This window comes from Euprymna scolopes, chromosome 8 (assembly GCF_053919585.1).
Source record: "Euprymna scolopes isolate OS-2025 chromosome 8, ASM5391958v1, whole genome shotgun sequence".
Lineage (NCBI taxonomy): Eukaryota > Metazoa > Mollusca > Cephalopoda > Sepiida > Sepiolidae > Euprymna > Euprymna scolopes.
In genome coordinates, this window is record NC_136489.1 from 102,374,598 (window position 1) to 102,402,306 (window position 27,709).

Genomic DNA, 27,709 nt, shown 5'->3' on the forward strand with positions numbered 1-27,709 from the left:
TGTTTTTTGTTTTGTTATTTCAGAATTTTTGATGACCGCGTCATGATATGTAAAGATTTGTTTCTTAACACAAACCCACTTTGGAGCAATTCAATGTTTTTAGGCCAAATTTTGTAAATTTAGCTGTTTTTTAAAGCATTTTGGCCTTTTTTAGAATTTTGCTTGAAATTTGTGCTTTTCCAGTGGATTTTTTGTTTGTACTTAAGCACTTATGTTACCGTGCTGAAAAATAAAGTTATTGGTGCCGGGGAGGTGTGTGGGAGGGGGACTATCGGCACAAGTTCCAAACATTTAGAAACACTTAAAACATTGGGAAGGCGCTTAAACCATTAAAAAAACATGATAAATTCAATAGTTTTCCTGCTATTAAGATCTTTATTATCAAGGTCTTAATATCAGGAAAACTATTTGTCTACCTCAGTTTTAAATGTGATATTCGTTTTCAGCAGATTCGAAAACCTTTAAAAGTCGTCATTTTAAAGGTGTGTGAGTGTTGAAGTTAAAAAGAAACTAAAAATTGACTGTTATAAATTTTCTTTTTTGACCACTTTCGTTTGTTAAATCGTTAGGTAAAAACACAAATTAGTTAACAAAGACCACCTTTCGCATGTTAAGAATGGCTTTCTAAATTATTATTAATGAGGCTTTTTATTTTCTAAAGAAACCTTCTTTGAACATGTTAAGTTTTTTATGTTCCTATTTACTTTGCCTCCCTACGAAGGCAGAGTTAGATACCAGAGTCGTTTTATAATGTGGAGAAAGGAACAAAAATAAAAAAAAAATTGTCTCAGTAGTGAAGGATTTCTCCACCACTAATCGAGAACAAAAAATTGAAGTGTAGCATCAGAAAAGATACTACACTTTGATCTTGCCCTGATGGAAAGGTGGAATGGTCAGATCAAGTGTGGTTTCTGTCCATATTGGGAAGTTTGCGAGGGAGTAGTTTATGAAGAAATCTTGATGAAATATATCACAAAAAGACTTAAAGGGATTTGCAATTATTTTTTTGAGATTGGAGAAATTTAGGAGGGTTAAACATCTGGAAAGTTGAGCTTGAGTATTATGAAACTGGTTTCCAGTCTGTTTGGTTGGAACCATTCCAGGACCTGAGAGATTAGCAAGAAATTTTATTGTGAGAACCGATTCCAATTGAATGAAAATGAAGAAACGTTAGAGAAGGAAGGTGGGTGTAAAGAATTGATTTGATCTTCTTGGTGGCTGGATGAGATGCCAAGTCAGGCACATGGCATTTATGGTGGAGCGCTTTTATGCTTTTTAATCAGTCTATGTATGAAGTTAACCCTTGCTTTACTACGACGAGCAGCTAGGATATTACTTATTTTTTCTGAGGATGGGAAATCTTTCCAGATACCACTGCCAGACATTCACCTGCTATTTCAGAGACAACTGAGAGATCTTTTTAAGATTCTAACCACCTCTTTAAGTGCAAATTGTGAGTGAGTCTGAAAATCACTAAATCATTGCTATGTGCTATGACAGATTATCAGCCCTTTTTTTATTTGAGTCAAAAAGTGTTCAAACTTTCTGGTGCTATCAGATCAGGCTGACTTAACTGCACCAAACGTGATTTGTGTGCCATCAGCTAGAATCAAACCCAAAGATTTAGCACTCCCAAATGTAGCTATCGAGAGATAAAGAACAAAAATTTAATATTAAGCAACTTGAAGAAATGAATTGAATTTGGCAATGCGCAGAAAGAAAAAACTATGTCGGAAAGTTGAAATGAAGTTTGCATTTCAACTTGCCGATATGTCTGTACATGTTATTCATCCGTCCAAAAATTTTACTCATTATAAACCTTCCTTGGTGTGTGATTACTATTTCCTGTTAATTTCAGTGTTATGTAACCAGTAGTTTAAGAGTTTACTGGTTAAATATTTACACACACGCACACACATACATTTACTGTTTTTATAAAAACTAGCAGCACCTGTAAAAATTCCATTCATATGTAATATATTGATGTACTGGCCAAGTCTGGTCGTAAAGTATGCTTAAATATATTTTAATTCTTGCAGATTTTGTATATATTATAGAGTTAATGTTCTATCAATTTTTATATATTCTAAAATTGCGATTTCAAAAATAAAAAAAAAGTATATCCATATGACTTGGGTGCATTACCTTGAATCGAAACCGAAATAAAAACTTAGGAATATATATATATATATATATATATATATATATATATATATATATATATATATATATATATATATCTAGAGTTCCTTTAGCCATAATTGAAGCCAAAACTTATGAAGAATTCTTGGTAAAATTATTTATGACAAGAAATGGAAGTACATAACAATTAAACGACCTGGATGTAAGCGTGACACAGAAGATAACACACACTATTGAAATAATATATCGATGTAATTAGCGTGAAACATGAAAACTTACTAAAATTGCTGAACTTGAAAAGGGTTGATATGCTGTAAAACAAATCAAACATCATGAATGAATATTTGAGAATATAAAGAAATTGAAGCCTAAAACATTTTTCTTTTTCTAAATTACTGTATTTAGCATTAAATAAAGGGTTGATATGCTGTAAAACAACAACGAATCTCTTTAAAGTTACTAGAGAGGAATGAAAAATAGTTGTCTTTTCTGAAATCATCGGGTACTAACTTAATAGAAGATGATTTGGATATTCATCAGGATGCTTTCTTTCTCTTTTCTTTTGTTTTTGGATGACTGGTTTTCGATCTGAGAAATGGTAGGCAGGCTGGTTTATGTATTTAATGGCATCATAATTTTGTACTTGCCACCATGGGTCAATCAGTTAACTTTCCACACTTAACAACAGGTTGTGAGTTCAAACCTCACTTGGAGCACAATTACTTTTGAGTAATTATGGATACAGTTGGGAGATTCAACACTCCTATCCCGCCGCAATTAACCACCTGACAAAGGCCAGAGGAATAATTGGCCAAAACATTGAGAAACAAGTAGAATATGAGGATGATAGTTCGTAAATGATTAAATAAAATAAATTATACAAATTACTCGTCTCAAAAACAATTTTAAATTAATATACCATTCGATATGAACCTGACAATGGAAGAACAAATAAAAATATGGATTTATAACACCAAAAAATCCAACCTTAATTGCCCTTCAGGACTCATGGCACAGTGGCTAGAGATCTGGAATATTTACGGTTTCAGGTGAGCATGGTCTGAAGATAGCGGTTACAATCCCATCCAAAGTCGGCCAGCGGATTACTTGGCCAAACCGTGGTGAGATGACAACAACTCTGAAAGGCAGTAAATGCTGTGGATGCAGTTGGGAGATTTGACATTACTATCCTGTTGCGGTTAACCACCTGACGAAAGCCAGAGGGATAATTGACTGAAGCGTCATGAAACAACTAGAAAATGAGAATAATAGTCCACAAATAATTAAATAAAATAAATAATACAAAAGTAATTCCAAATTAATTCAATAATATTCTGATTTTGTTCCAAAGTTACAATTTGACATTATAATCTTATGCAGATTATTGAGTTTCACTTTTTCCTTTTTTTTTTTTTTTTAATTTACTGAAATTAGGATCCCAGGTGATACAAGGTATCCCAGCTAGTTGAAATAATATATTACTATGACCTCTGGCCATGACTCTTAAGCACTTGATTGTGAAAAGTAACCGGCTTCCAAAGATTATCGATTATTATTACATTTTTCTACTTTTTATCAATGTTTCTATTTTGAAAAGCCATGTTTTATGCAAATAATCAGTTGAATGATTTTTCTGTTATCTTTTCTAACAAGAAATGAGATTTTGAAAAGATTTGAATTTAATGTGTGAAATACATTTATTTTTCAGAAATGTCTGTCATCCTTACATTAAACCAGTTTTTAATTCTGTTTCAAATTTTGCCCCCCCCCCCCAACAAAAGGAGGGTAGACCTGTAAATTCACCCTTGTCCGTTCGTCTATCTGCACTTTTCTCAATAACTACACCTTTGAATTTTTTTGAAATTTTGCATAAGCGTTAAACATATGAATAAAAAAGTAACAGTACAGATTTTCCGGGAAAACTCTGATTGCCCCCCCCCGCCCCCCCTATTGGTGTCTTTCGGGTTAAAATGACTAAAATTGACACTTTTGTGCTTATTAAAAAAATTAATGCCTTGGATTTTTATAAAACTTTCTGAAAAGTTGTAACTAACTGATTTCTATATAATTTTGTCTGTCTATACTTTGCGATAACTCTTGGGTGTGTCCCAGGGGTTCTTTTAGAGTTAATAAAAACTCCATTTTTGGGACTATTTTATCATATTTGTCCAATTTTCTGTGCATGTATATTTAGCAGTTTTGCAGGGTGCTGAACTTGAATTTAAAACTTTTGGGGCTAAATGGAGGGGAGGGGCAATGATGGACTTAGTCATTCTTTTTTTTCTTTTTTTTTTTGCATGGTGCAGAACTCAAATTTACTTGTTTTAAAGCCTAAAACTGCACCGTTTGTTCATTTTCACCAGGATTTGACGTCCCCTGGGCACTTTTGGAGCTAAATGGGGGGAGGGGGGGGCAATGCTAAAATTATTTATTTTTTTGTGCCTCGTTCACTGTGCATTCATGTAGGACTATGCATGCTTCACTTTCTTTTTTTTTTTTTTTTTTTTTTTTTTTTTTTTGTGCGTGTGTATTCATAAAATTGTGACTTTCAAAAATTATTTTTTCTCAAACAAAAGCATTTCCATTCAGATAAATTGATAACTTAAGGATTTTTATGTTTTCTTTCAGCTGCCAGAAAAGACCATCTCATGGTAAGAACATTTTATGTTTATGAATTTTTGAGATGAGGATTGATTATTTGGATTGTTCAAACTACCATTCTCATCCTGAATGCTATTTTTACAATGTTTCAGTTGATGTATCCTCCAACCTTCTTCAGGTATATCTTGTTGAACTGGGGGGGGGGAGGTCTTTCTGTCGAACTTTGGAATCTGCACAGAATTTTGAATGGTATATTTTATTTAATCCATGGAGTAAGCATGTTCTCGTTTTGTCAGCCATGACGAGGTAGAAATCTTTAGTAATTTGTAATTATATTTGTGGATGATAGAATTGTGAATTACTTAGGACTTCTACCTAGTCATGGTTGACAGAATAAGAGCATGCTACCCCCCGTGGGTTAAATAAAGTGTTCTATTAAAGTTCTGTGTACATTCTCAAGTTTGGCAGAAAGATTCTCAAGTTCAACAAAGGGAAGTTGAAGAAGGTCGGAGGTTAAATTAACCGAAACATTGTGCAAATAACACTTAAGATAAGAACAGATGTCCTAAGAATCCAAATCATTCAAATAAGGACTTTTTGTTTTCATTTTGTTGTTGATGTATCATTGCATCGCTGAGATCAATCTATCTGTGACACTTTTACAATAGCATTTTCTTTTTTTTCATTTAGTGTTTTCTTGATTAGTCATACTATAATGACAGTAAAATGAGGCCAGTAAGACGTAAAGCTAAGTATATATAATACATTATTTCATGCAATAAAAAATGTACAAGTCACATCATCATTATAGCATGTCACTCTGTCTTGAGATCCATCGGCAGGCAGTATCCATGGCATCCTCCAGGTCTGCATTGGAACATACCTCGCTCAGAGGACAGTCTGTGAGGATGTGTGCAACAGTCTGCACATCAGCACCACAGGGACACCAAGCATCCTGTACCTAGCCTCACTTATGCAGCGTGTCCTGTTTTATTGACAACTTTCACTCGGGGCCCCATTGAGTTTTAACAATCTTTCCAGTGAAGTTCAAAGATCTTCTTTTGGTGTCAGAAGAGTCTGGTTGTCATCTTTGACAGACTCATTCTACCAACGCAGGTGGAAGGATGTTGGTGTTGTTTTCCGAGGCCTGTGAAAGTTTTGGTGGCATGGTAGTCGCTGTGGTACCTCTTGATGTCCATATAAGGCATGACAATTGTCGTTGCTTTGCTTGTCACACTTTGCCTTTGCTATTGCCTCTCGATGAATCTGCAGCAGAGCTATTCCGGACAGCCTGTAAACAGATGACAGGATGCTCAATTTCAGACTGCCAGTAATTGTCCTGCATGCCTTGTTGAGCTTGACATTGACCTTTGCAGCATGAGTGAAACAAGCCCATGCTGCTGTGCAGTATTCAAGTAGCACACCGCTAAAGCTGACAAGGATAGTGTCTCTGCTTCTGCTCCCCAAGAGCTGTTAGTCAAAATTGCAAACAGGTTGTTACATGTCAATAGTTTCTTGCAGAGCTTCTCAGCATGGGTCCTGGATGACAGTGTCCTGTTGAGTGTCATGCAGAGATAAATTGGGTATAGGGTGTTTTCCAGGACTTTATCTCCCCGTGTGATGTTGAGCATCCTTTGGGCTAGGTGGTTCTTAAAGATAGAATGAACATAGCAAGCCTTATTGTGGTGTTCCTATATTAATATTTTGATAGTCAGATTGCTACACTTCACTCATCTCGGCAATGCACAAGTTATTCATATAGAAAGATAAAATAGACATATTTTCTTGTGCTTTGTTTTCTCTTAGGTGGAAAGTCTGAAACTGATGTGATCTACCCAGCAAATGAAGAAAAAATCTGATCTTAATTCTTAAGTATTAAGAGTTGTAACAAAATTTGTGAATCTACCCTTTTTTTACCAAGGGACATAACTCTAGAAAATAAATAAAGGGAAATATTTCTTGTAAATAACAGAGGAGGTGAAGTGCTCTTTAATCTTGATAGGCAATCACCTAGAGATAGTGTCTCTATTAAAGCAATGTTCCTCATCACCTCGCTGTGTGTCATGAAGAACATTTGGCCTATAAAAATCTTGCCTTAACTAAGAAAATGAGTTCCAAAGAAAGTTCCAAGTTATGTAGTGTAAAGCCGTCAGACTACTATCAATAATTTCCACTCTTTGTCTAAACCGAAACATAGATTCCATGAACAAAGCTTCTTCTTTAGAATTGCATGCCTATGGAATGCTGTTCCATTTTCCTGCTTTCCAACTGACTACAATATGGTTGTCTTCAAGTCCAATGTAAACAAATTCTTGATGAGCTATCCCCTTAAAGTAATTCAATTTATCAAATTTTCACTAACGATGGCTACAATATGTTCCCTTTGACCACTGCACACTAATTAACCTTTATCTTCGAGTGGCCTCCAGGCCTTGATAAGTGGTGACTCTTTTGTAAAAAAAAAAAAAATAATAAATAGGTTACAAATCAATAAAATGAATGATTTTTCAAGCCTCTTAAATTTTAAGTCAACTGTTCGTGATTAACTAAATTCAACCCATCATGTTGTACCACGAACCAAACTGCTGCCTTGTCATTTCTGCATCTCTCTGTCTCTCTCTCTCTCTCTCTCTCTCTCTCTTTCCTCCTTGTATCTGCCTCCATCGTATCTCTGTCTCTCTCCTTGTATCCGCCTCCATCGTATCTCTCTCTTTCCTCCTTGTATCCGCCTCCATCGTATCTCTGTCTCTCTCCTTGTATCCGCCTCCATCGTATCTCTGTCTCTCTCCTTGTATCCGCCTCCATCGTATCTCTGTCTCTCTCCTTGTATCCGCCTCCATCGTATCTCTGTCTCTCTCCTTGTATCCGCCTCCATCGTATCTCTGTCTCTCTCCTTGTATCCGTCTCCATCGTATCTCTGTCGCTCTCCATGTGTCTGCCTCCATCTCTACATCTATCTGTATGTCTCCACCTCTCTTTCTCCCTCTGTCTCCGCCTATATCTCTATTTTACCGTCTCCATATCCTTCTCTGCGTCTCCATATCCATCTCTGCGTCTCTTTGTCTTAGCCTATATGTCCACTTCTGTAACTGTTTACACTTCTCTGTGTCTCTGTCTGTTGATCTTTGTCTTCATCTCTGTATCTTTCTATGGCTCCTCCTCCATATCCCTTTCTCTCTTTATCTCTCTCAGATCCCCTCTTCCATCTGTTTTTTGCGCACACGTTTAGTTTTGTTTATGTATAATGGGATTTATAAGGGAGTATTAATTTTTTCTTATTGTATTTTGTAACTTTAGCATTGCAACCGTCCCCTCTTTTCTCCGGAGCCATCATCTGCTGGTGACTATGTTATGGTTGTCCTGAATTTACTTAACAACTTCCATAAAAGTTTGAAGGAAAGGCAATCTCTGTGCCTGAATAAAGTGCGTTGGGGTCAGCCAGTACTTCCAGGCAAACATGCAAGTTTTACTATTGACCGTAAGCATCGTGGTACCCCTAACCCATATGACACAGACCCTAATGCTGCACAAACAGATGACGAGACGGAAATTGGAGAAACTCAGCCTGCTGAAACGACAGCATGTACAAGTGAGAATTTAAATGCAGTTGTTCTGGATGAAAATGATCCGAGGGAAAAGTCATCAGCCGTAAGTAACAAAATGGATGTTGCCATCATCACAGACAAACCATTAATTCCACCTTTATCCCATTTGGAAAGTGTCACACATTCCAACGAAGATGGCAACATAAAAAAATGGAAAAACAAAAAATTAAAACTCTCTAATAAATTAAGCAATAAAGAAAATCATAAAAAGCATGGAAAACTTCGTTGCTTGCAACGGCGTAGTTTATTCCGGAAATCTCGCATGGAGGCTTCCTCTGCCACTCCGTCCATTCCTGAAATACAAACAGTGCCCGTTTCTGACACTTCACCTAAAGAAATGACAACAATATTGCCTGATTCAAATACAGGTGTTACGTGTTCGGAAAACATTATCATTCCTTGTGACGATCTACCATCTGCTGCTGTGTGTCTGGTTTCTGAAGAATCTAGTTTTAATAACAAATTATCTCCGCCCCCAAAAACTCCATATTTGGAAAATGAAAACTCCAGTCCTCTGCGGGAAAGCAACCTGCCATCACCATGTGAAATCAGATCTAGTTCACCAATCTTTTCTGCGTATGAGTCTCCATTTAGAAATTCAAATATTGTTTCTCGTCTTAAAGACTATTCCATGGCAAAAGTTGAATCATCTGTGAGCGCTGATTCTTCTGTCACAAATGAAGAGAAAACAAATGTAGAGCTGCTCCTTTCCTCCTCCTCTTCCTCAAAACCTCAACCTAGATTGCCGGAGTCTGATTATCAAGATGTTATCACCAATGATAAAATAAAACGAAAAACAAGAATTGGTAAAAAGATTCAAAAACAGGTTGGTGTGTTTTTATTTATTTTATCGATTTTTTTTTTTATTAAAAAAATAGTGCTTGTTTACGCATTTCAGGTGAAAACGTTATGTATTTACATGTAATGAAGAAATTATACTATAAATTACGAAACCTGATTCAGTAGATGTATTTTTAACGAAAAATCATCCCCAATAAAATTCTGTTTAAAAATGGCGTCCCTTTAAGTCAAGGGAGATTAGTCAGTTTGTCATACCGTATTACTCACACAGCTCTTCCATATTAAACATAAAATAAAACTCGATAAATTATATTTTTACTTGTAATTATTTTTCTAGTGGATTATTTTTCATAATGTTTGGAAAGTTTAAACTGGATGTGTCCTCTATAGTATCAGACCTGACAGAATATTTAACTGTAAGGTATAGACTGTTTCATACCCTCCAAAAAATTCCAGCAAAAACCTAACAGCCAGCCGTGGTTCTTTCCGGAAACTAAAGCCGCTTTCAGGACTGTCAGCAACCACTGTAAAAGAGTAATGAAGAATGCGAGAGAGTTGTATGCTTAGTCTGTCAAGTCCAAAGTGGCTGAGCAGCAGCTTGGTTCCCACCCGTGTGCTCTATCTCAACCATCATCAATGGACTTGAGGTAATCTCACCAGCATTAGACAAAGCTTCAACCAGAACTAGCTCCCATACTTACAAAGCTGTTTAAGCATAGTCTTAAGTAGAATTGCTTCTCAACACCTTAGAAAATCTCATCAGTATGCTCTGTATTTAAGAATTTAGGTGATTGGTCATCTCCCTCTCAGTACAGGCCAATAAGTCTCCTGTGCATCATCAGTAAGTTACTGGAATCTTTGTTAAATAGAGAAGTAGACAACCACCTCAGCAGAAATAACCTTCTTAGTGACATGCAATATGGTTTCTGTTCTGCTAGATCTACAGCAGATGTGCTTATTGTTATATCTCCTAAGATTAGCAAATCTCTCGACGGAGGTTTCCTTTCTAGGGCAATTGCTCTTGACATATCAGAGATAGGGTATGGTATAAAGATCTACTTCACAAGATCTCCAGCTATGGTATAGCTAGAAATGTCTTCTCGGTTATTAAATCATTTCTCTCTGATAGGTTTATAAGAGTAGTGGTTGATGGGCAGAAGTCAGATACTCATAGTATTAATGCTGGAGTCTCTTAAGAGTCCATCCTGCGTCCAACTCACTTCCTGATCTACATCAATGATTTTCCAAATCACATTCGGAGATCATTCGTAGACATTTATGCTGACAACACTACCATCTATGACAGCACATCAAAAGTCGTAGATCTCTCTTATTCTCTCTCCTGATCTTGAGCACAATTGTACAATGGAGAAAGAAGTGGCTGGTTACTTTTAATGCATCTGAAATCAAGCTTCTATCTTTACATCATCAATGATCTGATCCCCATCTGGCATCAATTGAAATGAATGGCTCTCATTTTGGGGAGGCTTCATGTTTTGACAAGCTTCTGGGCTTGACCTTTACTCCTGGTATGAAATGGAACACGCACATCAAATCCGTTGCCAAGGTCTCTGGAAAAATGGTAGGATCTTTCTATCGATCCAGTAGATATCTCACTACTGATGCCATTCTCTACCTATATAAAAGCCGGGTACGTCCCAGGATGGAATATTGTTGCCACATCTGGGCAGGAGCTGCTAGAAGCAGCTTATCCTGCCTTGACAGAATTCAAAATAGACTTCGTAGCCCAGTAGGGAATTCCCCTTTCTCTTCCCTGCAACCTCTTTCTCACAGAAGAGATGCTGCGAGCCTGTCTCTGCTTCACCATTATTTTCATAGCAAGTGCTTGTCTGAGCTCCAATCTATGGTCCCCCTTCGCCAAACTTTCATGAAAAACACTCGTCTAGTTAAAAACACTATCAAAATTTTCCGCACTCTTTATCTGTGCATAAACCTAGATGTAGATTCCATGAACAAAGTTTCTTTCTTAGAACTGCACACCTGTGAAACTGTCTTCTGTTTGCCTGCTTTCCAGCTGACTACAATATGGTTGTCTTAAAGTCCAATGTAAGCAAGATGAGCCATTCTCTAAGTAATCCAATTTATCAAATTTCCACTACTAACGATTACTATGATATTGTCCCATTGACTACTGTACACTCTTTAACCCTTATCCTCGAGTGGCCTCCGGGCTTTGAACAATGGTGACTCCCATGTGGGGGGGAAAAAAAAAAAAGGAAACTTTATTTACCGTAAAAATATAAGATATGCTTAATTGATCTGATTAGTAGGGTCGTTTTGATTTTAAAATAATCTAATTTAGACTGAATTTTTGTGAAATATATTCTATTTTTAAAATGGTGATTTCCAGATCAAGCCCAACAGATTTGGTCAGTGTTTATTTCCAAACTATTATTACCTCAAACTCCATCAAAATAATCTGAGGAAAATTAAGTTATTTATTTACCAACAAAAAAACCTACATTATTGTATTCTTTACCCATTTTCATATATATTTCCAAAGTAGCTAGAATTATCTGCCCCATCATAATTTTTATGGGCCAAGACATGCTGCCATATTGAATATCAGTGCTTTTAATTATCTTTAAAAAAATCTAAAACATATTCTAAATAGATAGAAACAAAACAGGTGTCTTGTTAAAATGCATGGATACGTCAAAAAATGTATTTTGTATAAAGAAAAGTGTCAGTGAAATTTTTTTAAATTTGTAATCATTTAAAAAAAAAAAAAAAATGAAATTTTTGTCAAAATAACCAGATTTCTAATCCTTAATTTTTGCACATCTGACCAATAAAAATGTATTTCCTATCTATCAACTTGTGGTCTTTACAATTGTTGAACAAAAATAAAATGTCTTGATTGTTTTGTTTGATTAAAGATAATTTCCTTATGTTTTTACATGTTTGAGATAAGGATTGATAATTAGATTATTTGGATTGCTGTTCCCATCTTTGATGTCATTCTAACAATGTTTTGAATAATGTAACCTTTGACCTTCAGGTTCATCTTGTTGAACTCTGGAATCTATATGGAATTTCATAGAGAACCCTTTTATTCAATCCGCAGGAGGTATTTCTCCTTCAGTCAGTCATGACTTGGGAGAAGTCTTAAGTAATTTGTGATTGTATTTTTAGTATCAACCGCGCTGAGGATTGAACCTTCAACCTTCTAAACTATGTCACTTAGCTTACTCTTGTTCTGTCAGTTCTATCTCCGTAGATTAAATGAAAGGTTCTGTTCGAAATTCCATACAGATTTTCGAGATCGAAGGTTACATGGCTGAAATAATGTAAGAGAATAACCTCCAAAATGAGAACAGTAGTTTGAATAATACAAGTTATTCCCTTGTTTAAGAAAGGAAATTCTGAATACATTATTGGCATTAGTCAAAATAACTCTATCTGTGCCTAATTCTAAATGCAGATTTCATGATCAAAGCTTCTTTCCTAAAACTGCCTGTATGAGGAACACTGTTCCACTGGCCTGCTTCCCAGCCAATTACAATTACAAACCTTCAAGTTCAATATAAACAAGTTCTTGTTGAGCTATCCCTTTAAATAATCCAAATTCTACCCAATCGAATTAACGATTACTACATTACAACCTTACTGTCATTAACTCTTATCCTCGGGTAGCCTTCAGCCCTTGATAAATGGTGATTCCCTTGTAAAAACAAAAACTCTTATTATACTTAGCAAATATTAGCTGATACAGAATATGACATACTATGCAGCTGTTCTTATCATTTTCATACACATTAGAATTTAATTCAGAAAACATTTTTCAATCTCTTCTCCCTCAAATAAATTGAGGAATTTTATCCTATCACTATCAGCTGTACTTACTCGACGTCGCCTGGTACCTAGTAATGCCTATTATGTTAATAATTGCACTTAAAGGGACAGTAAGAATCTTAAAAAATCTCTCCGTTGGAATATGAGATAAAAAAATGTTGAACCTAGTCATTTTTTTTTTTTTTAAGCCTCTGTCACTGCACTATGCATGCTTCACTTGTTATATTTTGAATTCAAGTAAAATAAAGTTATCAAAATTTTCATGGCGTTAAAGATTTTTTCTTATATTATCATAAATTTATTTTGGTGAAACTTTACTATAGTGTGTTGTCCAAACTAATCGTTTTGTCTCAAACAAAGGCATTTCAGGAAAAAACATTACATACTTATGTGTCATATCAAAATTAATATAAATTTCAAAATTTACAAAGCATCATCCAGTAGAAGATATGCTAGAGCTAATTTTTTGGGGGAAAAAACAGTATTATCGCGAATAAGCAAGATGGCCGATTTGAAAGCTGTTATCTTCCCGATTTCAAGCAGCTAAAGGGTTAATTTACAGTGAAATCGCAACTTTGAAAAATTCTGTTTTTACTTATTATTTTTCTACTGGACCATTTTTTGGAATTTGTATTAATTTTTGCATGACACATAAATATGTTTTTCTTTGAAATGCATTTTTTCAAAGACACACTCAAGTAAAGTTTATTTTATATTTTTTTAATCATGAAATGTTTAAATCTCTTTCTTGTGTTTGCTTGCAGAAAGCCATGGTTCAATGTCCCTTGTGCTGTGATTGGTTTAAACGAAAAGTAATTGAGGTTCATGCAGCCAATTGTGGAATAACTGCTGCTGCAACAGTGCAGCATGATGGTAAGATTCTATGCAGTCAAGCTTATTATTTGTAATGCCATTATAAGCAGCTATGTGTCCTTGTGAATTGTAATGTTAGGGATAATAAATTGTTGAATGAAAAAAAAAGCATGCCCTTCAATAATCCCGAGTCTGAGAGCCAATATGAAAAACAAATTGTATCGTCAAGTTGAAACTATACAAATATGAAATATACTCGCAGGGCGGCCTGATCTTGCCAGGAATAAATAAAAATCAACAAACATTTCACACTTCCGATACTTTTATTGTCATCAAAATTGGTACAATTACCCATTTTTCAATCCGGACGATTGATTGCCTTCTCTAGTCGGAGAACTACCACAGTGCACTAATAAGAAGCTTTATATGCCTTCCTACAGTGACTTAGTCCACAATACATTGTAGTCTACATTACACTAGAGAATCTACTGTTAATTTTATAAAAATTTTATATAATTGCTTGAATTAGTTTAAAATGCAAAAGTCAAATATCATGGTTATGTTCTAAATGGAAACATTCATTTCAAGCACATTCTTATGATATCAAAGAACCTACTGTTTATTTTATACACTGTGTGGTGATAAAACTTAAATTGTGATGTTAGCCTGTATAAGGTTGTTAACTTTGATCAAAATCATACTATTTTTTTTTTAATCAGATTTTTTTTTTAGTTATCGTAAGAATTCTGATACAAAACCTATTTAAAAACATTCCGAGACACATAAAGTACGTTTGCGAAATTTCAAAAAAAAAATAAATAAATAAAAAAAATAATTCGCTCAGCCATTTCGGAGTCAAGAGGGAACAAATTCACACACACAGAGTGTGTTTTATATATAAGTTGAGATAATATATCTATTCTGTTAAATACAATAATAATAGTCTTTATCAGGTTGTAGCAATTGGTGAGTTGACAAGTAAACCGTTCAATGTTCGCATACTGACTTGCAGCTGCAACTGACTCCAATTCGCTTTCTTTAAATATATGAATCGTAGTCACTATTCAAGCCACGGCACAACAAAAACAAAAAAGACCCAAACTATGCCTGTAATGGGCATAATGAGACTATTAAAAGTTAATTTATAGCTGCAGAGACTAAAGTTGATTTTGCCACACGTTTGTTCTTTTTTTTTTTTGTTGTTTTTGTTTTTCTCGTTTTATTAAAATGAAAAAAAAAATATATGAATAAATCAGCTTTAAATTTTATATCTTCCCACTTCCAATTTTTACATCAACTATTTGCCTTTTCTCTCATTTCTATTTTAGCAATGGCTCCTGAACTTAAAACATCTTTTGATGCTGGTTTGACGGACGCTGTTCAGGATCCAGAGAGCACATGTCAAACAGAACCTTCCTCGTAAGCACACAAAAAAATTTATTTTTATTATTTTGTTGTTTACTAGCAGGCTACCCGGCATTTCCTGGTCATAAAATACACTTAAATATATTTTGATTAATACAGATTTTGTATTTATTATATTATATTGGACCAAATATATACTCATGATTTAAAAAGTTAAAAGAAAAAAAGATAACATGTGCACCACTAACGAGAACCAAAACTTAACTTACGATTTACTTTTTTCCTTTGACGTTAATGCCTGAGCTATGACGACATGTTTGCTGCAAGGCTAAAAATTAAAACATGAACCAATAGCTATTACGTTATGCATGCATATTTGTAATGCCGTTGTTCGACCTTCATCTGGCAAATTCCTTTTTTTTTTTTTCTTTTTTTTTTTTAAATTTTCACTTTTTGCACTGATTTTCCCCCGACTAAAAACCCAGCTATAAAATTTAGCAGGAGTTTGAGTACCCTATATATTAAGTTTCATGTCTGGAGTCCAGAATCTGACAGAGGAGTTTGATAGGCAAATTTTTTTAAACAAATATATATAGGCATATATAAATATATATATAGAAAGAGGTTTGTGTTTACTATAACCTTTTTTATGCAAATGTTACGCACGTATAAATCATGTAGAATATCTGAATGAATATAATTACACGTAATAGTTAACTAAAGATAATCATCCCATAAGAAAACTGAAAAAGCTAATAGGGAATTAATCGAAATGAATGTTTAAAAGATTATGCCAATTAGCTTGATCTTTTGCAGATGAATGCAAATCCTCAACCCATATATAACAAAGTTGTATTTTCTTTTTAAATAGAAAAAATGGTTTTTAATATGAATATCAATACACAAACAAACCCAAATTTATAGGAATATAGATTGCTCAATTGGTGGAAGTCCATAATTCCCTTTCTTCCCACCCTCCTAGATAAACAAAAAAATTTAAAATCTTTATAGTGTATGTATCCATGATGGAAAAAAATATTGTATACCAAAAATCATATAAATTGAGTAGTTTAATTTTAAAAAAGAAAATTAAATTTTATTGTTAAACTATAATTGATCTCTTGATATCATTTTGCAAAACAAGGGAGATAATTGTAAATAAATAAAAGTTTTGCAAGATTTTAGAAAACCATTTTAACATTGACATTGGAAAAACTCAAATTTGCCTAAAAATAATTTTCTGCATAAAAAATAAACTACTTGATCAATTTACGTAATTTTTAGTGTAATTTTCTTTTCATTACAGGTACATACATCATGAAGATTTTTTTTTTATTTTTGTTTGGAGCAGAGGTGGAGGGGGTATAAACTAACACTGCTTTTTTAGAAAGTGATCGTTTCTGCTGGTTTTCCAAAAAAAAAAAATAGTGATGAGGGTACTAAGGGAACCTTCTCTATAAGTCGGGTATTTCTACATGTGTCCTTGCTTTCTGGTCAGTTTTTATAGAAATGTTCCATATCAATATCCCCTATCTGAGTTTAGCGAAGTAATTCTTTCAGACATCTTTTGAATAGATTGCTTAAGCGAAAGATATGAAGGTAATGTAATTTTTAAGATTCTTGCTTTGAACCTCCTCTTTTCTCACCAGGGAATTTTGGTTAGTACAGGCAAAACGTTTTTGATATTTCATGAAACTTGTCTTTATTTTGTTACAGTGTTGTGTTGGAATTGGTTAAAGAATCTGTGATGCCACTTGAAAATGGTAAGAGGAAAAAAATTCTTTAAATTTTTTTTCAAATCATTTTATGCTTTCGGCTAGGAAGAAATTTTATCCCTTTCTCCACTCACACTTCATTATGTAAACTACCTTCGTATTTTCTTGTGTTCCTGGGCCTAACGTAATCTCTTTCTCTCAACATATATATATAAAACAAGCCTGAATCGAATCCTTGAGGCGAAAGCAAAAAAAAAAAACGTAATGAATTAAGTTACAAATGAATTAGGTCAAACATCAATTACCTACCAAAACATTTTTTTTTTTTTATTACTGCAGAGGCAGTCTTTTGGCGCTTGTTTACTTTGTTTCAATGTGAGTCTGTTTTGGCTTCCCAAAGATGATGGAGATGGAACAGCTCCCCATTTAAAGGGGATATTCCAATCGGACGTTCGCAGTGATCGCGCTGCGAACGATGCCTAGCTGTATTCCTCCCTCTTCCCTTCCCTGGCAAAAACTGAACTGAAAGTGAATTCCCGTCAAGCACGGATCGGGCGAGACCAGCAATCATGGATGACAGCTGAGCAGCATCGTAACAGACGCAGAGTACTTGTAAAAATCAAAACAAACCGAAAAAAAAATCCCAATGCAAATAATTTTATAAATATCGGTTACAGACGGTATTTATCGCTGTCATAGTAGCTTTCCAGTTAAGAAAATAGATAATGAATAAGTAACTAATCTAATAAGAATTCACACCTCCACCTTACCATCACCTTAAAAGTAACTGTGAACATAGCTGACGGAAAGAAATATAACTAAAATAAGAAAAATATAAAGTCGAGTATCTCCTTAAAAATAACTGTAAACATAACCGAAGGGAAAAAGAAAATTAATAAAATAAGGAAACTATAAAGTGGAGTAATCATATGAACATATGAAGAACGGTCGATGGTGACACCGATGATTGCCGGTGTCGCCCGATCCATGCCTGACTGTAAATCAGTCGCAGTTGGTAAATGAAAAAAAAAACTCATGAAACAGAGAAAATAAAACTCCATGGTGGAAAAGAAAGGAACGTTGCATAAGTACAGTTTGATACAAAAGTAGTAGTTGTTGACTGTAAGAGTTTGTTGTAAAACATAGAATCTATGGTTAGTTTGTATACAACTGGCCGACTAGAAGTTGGTCTGCAGCAAAAGAAAAACTGTTTTCATCAAACTGAAATGAAATTATGTCGTCTGTTCTAGGGTGACAATTTTCTGACATTTTTAAAGTGGAATGATCAAGAGGTGCCACAGTTAGAGAAGTTAGTAAAAATAATGTGTTGGGTACCCAATGACGGAAGTCTGCAAGAAAATAGAAGACATTTAACTTATTCCCTCTTAACTCATAACCTAATTGATTTATTCTCATCTTCTGTTTAAAAAGTAAACATATTTTTTTTTTATTTTTTTTTTTTTCATAACTACTGCGTTTATTTGTGTGATTTTCATTTCTTTTTTTTTTTTTTTTTTTCGTAATGTTTTTTTTTTTTTTTTTTTTTCGTAATGTTTTTTTTTTTTGTTTGCTTAACTGTTTCAAGGTGTTTTCCTCTTCACTGACCCCCAGGTCAACAATACTCAAGTTTTTGGTTTTAGTTTATAATACACAACGTTGAAATAATTATGAGATTGTTTTAAAAATAAAGTGATCTTCATTTGAAGACGAAACCTCAATCACAAATAATGCAAATTTGTATGTGGATTCTTCAGACTACTGTTCTTGAGTGTCATTTGCACAATGTTTCGGTTAATGTAACCGCTAACCTTCTTCAGGTATATCTTGTGAAAGTCGAAGAATCTTTCTGTCAAACTTGTGAATCTGTACAGAATTTTAAACAGAACCATTTACTTAATCTATGCTCTCGTTCCATCAGCCAGCCATGACTGAGTAAAAGTAATTCACAATTGTAATTTAGGGTCGCTCACACTGAGGATTGAACCTTTTTGCAATATTTATATTCTAGTCAAATTGCTGTTTATTTTTAATTTGTCTGTTTATGATGAAAACTAAAATGTTTTGATTTTTTTTTTTTAACTAAAAATAAGATGAAAAAAAAAACAAAAAAAAATAAAAAGCCAGAATTTGTTAATAAAACATGACCACGTCTGCTCCTCATTTTTTTTTTTCAGAAACTACTTGCACCCTTGTTGGAAACCAGGTTGAAAATTCTGAGTAAGTATCCAACATATAAAATTATCTTGTGGGATTTAAAAATCTGATTTTGATTAGCAAATCTTCATGTTTTATTATACCATGGTTTTGGCACTATAACATACTTCGCTAGAATTTATTTTTAAAACTTATATAGGTCCACTAGAAGCATTTTTCAATTACGACCCCCCCCCCCCTCCATCCAATCAAAACTGTCATGGGGATTTTTTTAGTATAAAATAATGCTTGTCTCCCTTTATTTTTTTTCTGTATAAATTTCAAAAAGCAGGTGCTTATGTGGTTTAATAGTGTTTTAAATCTATATATTTCAGGTGAAAACTTATGTCATATCAAAATTAGTATAAATTCAAAAATTACAAAAAATGATAGAGTAGAAAAATAATTACAAGTAAAAATAGAATTTAACAAATTATCCAGGTTTATCGTATGGCTTAATGTGGAAGAGTTGTGCGATCAATTCAGTATGACGAACTGACTTATCTTCCTTGACTTGAAATAAGTTTTTTTGTTTTTAAACACAAAATGTCCCTATTTACAATGCCTCTCCACGAGACAGAGTTAGGCACCAGGGTCATTTTTTTAATGTGGAGAAAAAGAACAAAAATAAAAATTGTCAGAACAATGTGGATGATTTTTTTTTCTTTTTTAAATACATCTAGTACATTTTTTACTGGATTATTTTTGGGAATTTTGACATGGCATGTAATTACATAATGTTTTTGTTCTGATTCTATCTAACATTTACTTAAGACTTTTTCAAAGTTAAATCTATTACACAACCAAACCTGAAGGTAATTATAGTTTTATCCAATATCTGCTTAATTTTTGATATTAAATCTCATGAGTTTTCTTTTTGGTTCCAAAGAGAACAGCAGATTTGCATTTGTGAAACGGTTTTTGCCTCCTTGTGTAGTGCTTTTGTGATAGGACCATGTGCTGCCCCGCTTGATAACAATTGCAGACCACGACGTTGGTCTGCTTCTGTTTTGTCTTTTCTCACTGTATCATTGTCTCTCATTGGTGCCTTTCGAGGGGGCCACACACGGATTCACACAACACAAACTCTGACAACATTCTGTAAATATCAGTTACTCTTTGTGTGTGCTACACCATCCACCCTCTGAATGCTTAGCTCCATGTCTGCATAGTTTGTCGAGGCCTCTTTGTCATTGGTTAATGTCAACTCATCTTGATCTATTCCAAGCCACGACCTGTGTTCATCTGTGTCCTGTCCCCAACTCAAAACTGTGTTCAACCATCACAAACCCAAAATTGTCCCTGTCATGAACTGTTTCAAAATTCATTGACACACCAAAAACTGCCTGTAAACTAACTATAAATATATATCTATCCTTTATGTTCGTTTTTTGTTCCCCACACTTTGATTAACAATTCTATTCAGCTTCCTTTTGTGTGTCTTAGTGAACAACTTCCTCTTCATTGTTCTGCTGATGAACTTATTTCCTTTTTCTCAATAGTATCACAATTTTGCCAGCTGTAAAAAATCTGAACTTTTTTTTTTAAGTAATTCAAGCAGATGAAAGTTCTGAAATGTATAAGAATGGTTCTTATTTAGAATTTAAGCTAATTGAAAAAAAAAAATACAGAAAAATCTTTTACATATCTACCTGTCACAGAACTAAGATGTCATTCTAAAAATTATGTGCAGTAGTTTTATTTTTATAAAGAAAATCAAATTTTATGACTAAGCAAAAAGACTGTCTTGCACTGCCATTTTGAAATAAAACAAAAATAAGCAAACAAGTGCATATAAATTTTGCGAGATCAACCTTGTAATGTTACCACTTTCACATTATTCGCTTAAAATCATTTAAAAGATGATTTTCTTTATAAAAATAAAACTACTTGATCAATTTATGATTTTTGGAATATGACATTTTCATTCCAGGATGGGTACGTACATCATAAAGAGTTTTCTTGTAGTTTTTTTTTTTTTTTTTTTTTTTTTTTTTTTTTTTAGGTTGAATTCCAAATAAGAACCAGAAAAATTGGTTAATTATAAATTTGTTTTTATTTATTTATTTATTTATTTATTTTTGTTTTTTTTTCCCCTCAGTTTTGTTCCTGTTCAGAAACATTGTTTCCTTTGTGATTTGTCATATGTTGATGGAAAACCTTTTTCGTATCATCTTCGCATGTGTCGCAAGAAATACCAAAAATTAAAGAGACAGTTTCCTGGCTTCTCTGAAGAAAGTGAGGAACCAAAACGCAAAACTCGTCATTCATCACTTCAAAGAGAAGCGACTCTGTGATCCAACCCCCATCCCCTTACACATTACATACGTGCACACACACAACTTGATCACTTCACTGTGCCTTCAAATTAAAATGCTGGATACTTTTTATTTAAAAAAAAAAATGTTTATAAACTTAAATTTACTTTTATTTTTCAAGAGGATTAATAAATCTTGTTATTGTTGACCGGAACAAAAGATTTTATGAAAATATTTCACTTTAAAAATAAATGTATTTTGCAAAAGGTTTTTCTTTGTTTTTATTATAATGCAAAATCAATTTTTTGTTGCAGTGAAGGCCTATTGCCAAGTTGGAGTTGCTAGATCCAGTTTTGTATGCCTCTAGTGTAATTTCAAAAGGAAAACTGACAAACCTCTTTATTACTAATGTTATATTGTTATCTATATATTTTGACACACTTTTACAAAATGCTTGCCAAAGTATATATGCTCTGATGATCGTGGTTTTTGTAATCAAACAACTTGTTAAATCAAAGTTTTATTTATTTTACAAATGATAATTTGACAAGCAAGAGAATTCGGGTCAGTATGGTGGTGGTTTGACGGACAACGGCAGAAGTGTGTCACTGGCTTCTGTTTGATTGTCTTTGTTTTAACTTATATTCATATTTAAAATTCCATTAGTTGGAATTACTGTTCAGTTTTTATTTTGATATTCTTCTTCTGTTGTATTATGCTTTGTATTCTTAGCAATTTAAATCCAGAGTTATTTCTTTCATTGTTTAATGATCTCAATTCATCAATCGGAATGTAGGGTTAATGTCATCGCCATCAATCCAATTTACTTCTGGTTTTGCCCAACTCTGATATTTTCCGGTGTTGTTCGTCACCTATGCAACACTAAACATGGAACTTTTTATTACTAACACTGTAATTTACTCCGACAAATTTCAGCTTCAATGTTTTTACTCATCTGTCAAACACTCAACTCTCTCTCTCTCTCTCTCTCTCCTCCCCCAGTTTGTCTCTTGTAAAGCAGCTACTCCCTTCATATGCAAATGAATGCCACATATTTAAAAAAAATATCCATCTACAAACGCAAGTTCTGTACCTCTTTTTCTTTCTGCGATACTCTCACCTGCTTTTGTGAGTAATTTCTATTTGATTCAGCAATACTTGTGGGAGCATAAGTTGATTTCAGTATAAACAAAGAAGCATACCTACCAATTTATTGTTCAGTTGATCCTCCTTTAAGAGTGCAAGAAATGGTCAATAAGGCTGGCTGGAAGCTTCTACCACATCTTGCATTGCCGGTGACGTCTTGGATAGTTTGAGCATACAAAATAGATTTCGTAGCTTAGTGGGGGATGCCCTTTTCTCTTCCCTGCAACTTTTTCCCCACAGAAGAGACGTTGCGGCCTGCCTCTGCTTTATCGTTATTTCCATGGCAGGTGCTCATCTGAGTTTCAATCTATGTTCCCACGCCAAACTTTCATGAAAAACACTTGTCTAGCCAGAACCACTACCAATAGTTTCCCACACTCTTTATCTGTGCCTAAACCTAAATGTAGATTCCATGAGCAGAGCTTCTTTCTTAAAACTGCACGCCTGTGGAACTGTCTTCCGTTGACCTGTTTTCCAGCTGACTATAATCTGATTGTCTTCAAGACCAATGTAAACAAGTTCTTGATGAACCATCCCCCCCTATGTAATCCAACTCATAAAAATTATGTTTACTATGCTGTGATCACATTGACTAATGTATACCCATTAACCCTTATCCTATAGTGGCCTCTGGGCCTTGATAAGTGGTGATTCCTGTGTTAAAAAAAAATAAATATAGCTAATCACCCAAAGGGAGAGCTAATTCATAACTGTTTGGCTGACACAAGAATGTTGATAGACAACGACCATCAAAAAGGACAGTTAAACTCAGGTCCACAAGCAGTGGACCTTCAACAACGGAACTGCAATTGTATAGTTTTCTCATGACCACTGTGCATGGACCGCTCATGATTCTGGATGTAGTGTAGGCCAGAGATGAAGTCTGTTCCACCCGACCAAGTTAAATGATATTGCGTCATTGTTAGATTTACTGTAAAGGGTTTGCAGAGGGGTAGTACCTTTCCGAGTTTGACTCCAGGAATATCCTTGATGAGTCTCGATGCATCCCAGTACTGTGTGATGCATATAGTGTCGCCTCTCCATCGTGAATGTCTATTCATGTATAAGAAGTGACATCTTTCTCAAAGTTACCTAGTTATAGTCAGGTAACATACTTCCTTATTTCTGGAAGCAGTGACAAGGCAAATCAGTTCCTTAACTTTTATTGCTCTTCAGTATTTCTATTGTCAATTTATTGAAATAAAATACAAAAGGACATTATTGAAAAGTATACAATAAAAATTATACAGATAAGAATAATACAATTAGTCGTTATTTGCACTTTTTATAACAAAATTAAAAAATAAGTTTTTTATTTTTTTAAATTTTATAAGCAATTTATGTTTATGAACTTATAAAAATGAGGTTTTTTTTTTTTATTTGAATTTATATAATATGTTTATGAAAGTATAAAAATAAAAGAAATTGGAAAAACATAATAAAAAAGAGTGCATGCACAGGGGAGATATAAGTATAAGAGAAAAAAAAGGCAAAGGAATTGATTTGCCTTGTCACTGATTCCGGTAGGGCAACGCTGGAAATTAGGAAGTCTGTTAACCTACTCTAACCAGTTAGTCTGTTGATATATGCATGGATGTAGACAGAATACTGTGGATCTAGACAAGTAAACTTTAGTTACAAATCTGCCATTCCATGGGTAGTAGTATTTCCAGTTGCACTCATTGACAAAGTGTGATCTTGTTCTGAGAACAGCATGAATTTGCAAACCATGATCATATATGTATTTGGCAATGAGAAACCATAACTGCTCTGGTTTCTGTAGTACCATCGTCTATATGCACGTTTGACGTGCCGCATATACAATCATTGTTAAGAATAAACACATAATGAAGTTCAATAATTTTAAGAGCACCTACGTTAAAACGTTTTTAATACTTTGTGCTCCATGTAGCCTAACATTACTGCCTCAGCATCTCATGATGAGCCTGTAGAGATTCCTGCATGAGAAAAGTGCTTTGATTAACAAGTTTTTTTGTTGTTTTTTTTAAATTCAATTTTCACCCTAAACAAGCACAGTGCCACTTTGAAGTCGGGGGCTACTATCGGGGACATAAGTTGCAGGGATATTATGAAGAAAAATGAGTGGCAAGATGTCTGTTCACATTACACTTGAACTTCTGCATGTCAGTAGAGTTGTTGGTACAAGCCAATCCTACAAATCGGCAACACCGAATTGTAAATTGGAGATCTATTTCATCACAAGTTGAATTTAACAAAGATGCATGACTACAATGTTTCAGAATCAATTGATAGATGACCCAAGAGAAGTTGTTGTAATATGCTTATGAGGACAAGGATCAAATGATTGCCAAATGCAAAAGATTAATTTGGTGCTTGTCCAGAATTTCTCCCTTAAAAACAAAACTAAAGAGAAAGTCTTTATGATGTAGATACCCATGGTGGAAAGACCACTAATAAATCACATGAATTGATCAAGTAGTTTTGTTTATAAAGTGAATCATTTTTTAGCAAATTTGAGTTTTTCTCATGACCCCTCCCCCATTCCCTATGTTAGGAATGGTTTTCTAAAATCTCCAAAAGAATTTGAATTACCCCCCCCTTTTTTTTCTCCAGGCTATTTTAAAGATAGCATCTCAAGATTGTTGCTTTTAGTTTAGCCATAAATTTTGGTTTTCTTATTTAAATAAATAAAACTACTTGATCAATTTACATGATTTTTAGTGTACAGTATTTTCTTTCCCTCATGTTAAAAAGATTTTAATCATACAGATTTTTCTTTCTCTTTTATTTGTTTAATTATTAGAGGGGAATTGCTCCTGCTAGTTGACAATTTACTTTTGGTTAATTCAGGTTTTGTATAACCTTACCTTAATTTCTTTACCTTATTAGTTTTTTTTGTTTTTTTTTAATGTTTTTATTTTCTTTTTCTTGAATAAATTTGTAGATTAATACTCTGTCAATAGGATTTTTTTTTTTTTTTTTTTTGTAAGGCAATTATTTTATTTTAGAATTTAGAGTGAAGAATTTTGTATACAAATTTTGATGCCTATTCAGATTGGCACTTAGGCAGCATTTAAATTAGAGAAAATACTAGAATGTCTGTATGATGTATGTACCAGTCACGGGATGAAGATAAAAAATTAAGTCAGTTATCAAGTATTTTTTTTTTATATTCAAGAAAATTAAATTTTACACTTATTTCAATGAGAGTGAAACTGTCAAATAATCACTGATTACCTACCCTTCTCTAGATAAAAATGGCCTCGTCTGTCACTTGTCGGTAAAAAAAAAAAATTTCTTTTTCGTAAATAAAGATTCTTGAAAACTACTTGATCAATTTTTGGAATATACAATCTTTAATTTTTTAACAAGTAGGTACAATATAAAAGTTTGGTTATAGTCAGCTAACGTACTACCTAATTTCTGGCATGGCTGCTACCGAAAGCGGTGACAAGATAAATCAGTTCTCACGCCTGTATCTCCTACGTGTATGTATTTTTTTTTTTTTATTACGTTTTGCCAATTTTTTTTTTTTTTATTTAGAAATCATTGATAAGTTTGTTAGGTCTTCTTTTAAATAAGAATTATTGGAATTAGTTTTATTTTTTGTAAAAATTATTGAAAACTTTCTGTACTTTTTTAAGAATTATTGAAAACACTTTAAAATCTTTTAAAATTATTTTGGGAATATTAGGTATTGGATACATTTTTATGATATTTGAAATTTTGTTATTGTTTTCAATTTCATTTTTATGCTTTCATAAACAAATTCAAATAAAAACATTTTTATAAACAGTTTTTATAAAATTTAAAATAACTTATTTTTAATTTTTTAAAAGTGTAAATAAAAACTTATTTTTTATTTGTATAATTTTAATTGTGTGAATTTTTATTGTATACTTTTCAATAATGTCCTTTTCTTACATTTTATTCCAATAAATTGCTTCACAATAGAAATACTGAATGACAATAAAAGTGAAGAAACCATTGTCCGGTCTATTATTCAACAGTACGTTAGCTGACTATAACCAAAAGTTTTTTGGGTTTTTTTCATTTTTGTTTATCACTATAAGTTCTAATCTTAATAAACACCGAAATTTTTAACATAAAATGACCCCCCCCCCCATTTCCAAGCCAGTCTAGCATTTTAAGGCAGTTAACTTTTTTTTCCACTAACCCTAAATCTGAATGGCTGCTAGTTAAGATAAGCTTTTAAAAAAATATTCATCGAGCTTTGTGAAATGTAAGAAATTTCTTTCCTACACACTCAATTTCCTCCTTGCAGAAGCAAATGAATTCCACAAACAAAAGCCATACCTTTTAACTCAAAATTTATTCACAATGTAACAGCAATGAAAGTTCTTTGGTTCTGGTACACTCCTTTGTAAAACGGTGGTCCGATTTGCCCCCATACGCATGGAGCCTTTAGTATGAATTCCTATTGTTAGTTCAATGTTCCTTTGGAAGGATCCTTGATGTTCATGGAAAACATGGCAGGAATAATCAGGCATAATGTGAGCCCCTTGGGACTCAAGATGAAATAAGATAAGATCCAATAATCGGATAATAACATGACAAAGAGTTTCTTGAATGTCATCCTGAATCTGAATAGGTTCAGCAAAATAAGTTGTCTCTGCTTGTAGAGATATGTCCTTCATTCACCGACTGGTGTCCAGGAAGGAATTGTCTTGGCTCCCTAGTGAGGGAACCGCTGATTTGAGTCTGTACTGTTGTGTGTTCTTTCTCAGACTGAAAAATAAACGCATGAATACAAAAAGGTGCCAAGTCAAATCACCTGACACATTTAAATTTAAAACCAATCACAGACCGGCTACTAGAACTGTATGGCCGGCCTAAAAGAAAGATGGCGGTTGTATGTGGAATTTCTCACAGAAAAGTAGGATTTACTTGTAGGGATTTAATAGTGCACCTGCTTTGTCTCACGCAGGAATTTAATGCGTACATGATTACAATAAATAAGAATCAAAATAAAAAGATTTCTCATGAAATGATTTAAAGGGGCTGGTGTAAATGAGTGAATTAATACCAGGTACAATATTGACTTAACATTGCTAAGAAGAGACAATACAAAACCAACTACACAAAATGCAATTGCTCTATTCAATAAAGTGTAAATAGCCACTAATGAACAAGATTTAGATTCGGCTTCACCTGTCCCCATACCAAAAGGTAATCTGATTAATTTCTTTTTTTTAAATTATGTTTAATCGCATAGTTTACATTATCATGTAAAATCTTAATAGATATGCAA

At 33.6% G+C, this 27,709-nt stretch overlaps 2 protein-coding genes across 11 annotated transcripts in view; one reads left to right on the top strand and one right to left on the bottom strand.

Moving 5' to 3' along the window:
- The window catches only part of LOC145283678 (uncharacterized), a 30,413-nt gene extending 8,838 nt beyond the window's left edge, over positions 1-21,575 (top strand). For all 5 annotated transcript variants that reach the window (XM_080132696.1, XM_080132693.1, XM_080132695.1 and 2 more), the window contains 7 exons: positions 4,771-4,793; positions 8,041-9,174; positions 13,730-13,838; positions 15,107-15,197; positions 16,860-16,906; positions 19,033-19,075; positions 21,153-21,575. In XM_080132696.1, coding sequence (XP_079988822.1) covers positions 4,791-4,793; positions 8,041-9,174; positions 13,730-13,838; positions 15,107-15,197; positions 16,860-16,906; positions 19,033-19,075; positions 21,153-21,348 — 1,623 coding nt within the window. In that variant the 5' untranslated portion in view covers positions 4,771-4,790 and the 3' untranslated portion in view covers positions 21,349-21,575. The remainder of the gene's footprint in view (positions 1-4,770; positions 4,794-8,040; positions 9,175-13,729; positions 13,839-15,106; positions 15,198-16,859; positions 16,907-19,032; positions 19,076-21,152) is intronic.
- Positions 21,576-26,751: 5,176 nt separating this feature from the next.
- The window catches only part of LOC145283680 (exosome complex component CSL4-like), a 141,968-nt gene continuing 141,010 nt past the window's right edge, over positions 26,752-27,709 (bottom strand). For all 6 annotated transcript variants that reach the window (XM_080132698.1, XM_080132699.1, XM_080132702.1 and 3 more), the window contains one exon: positions 26,752-27,186. In XM_080132698.1, the coding sequence (XP_079988824.1) occupies positions 27,052-27,186 (135 nt within the window). In that variant the 3' untranslated portion in view covers positions 26,752-27,051. The remainder of the gene's footprint in view (positions 27,187-27,709) is intronic.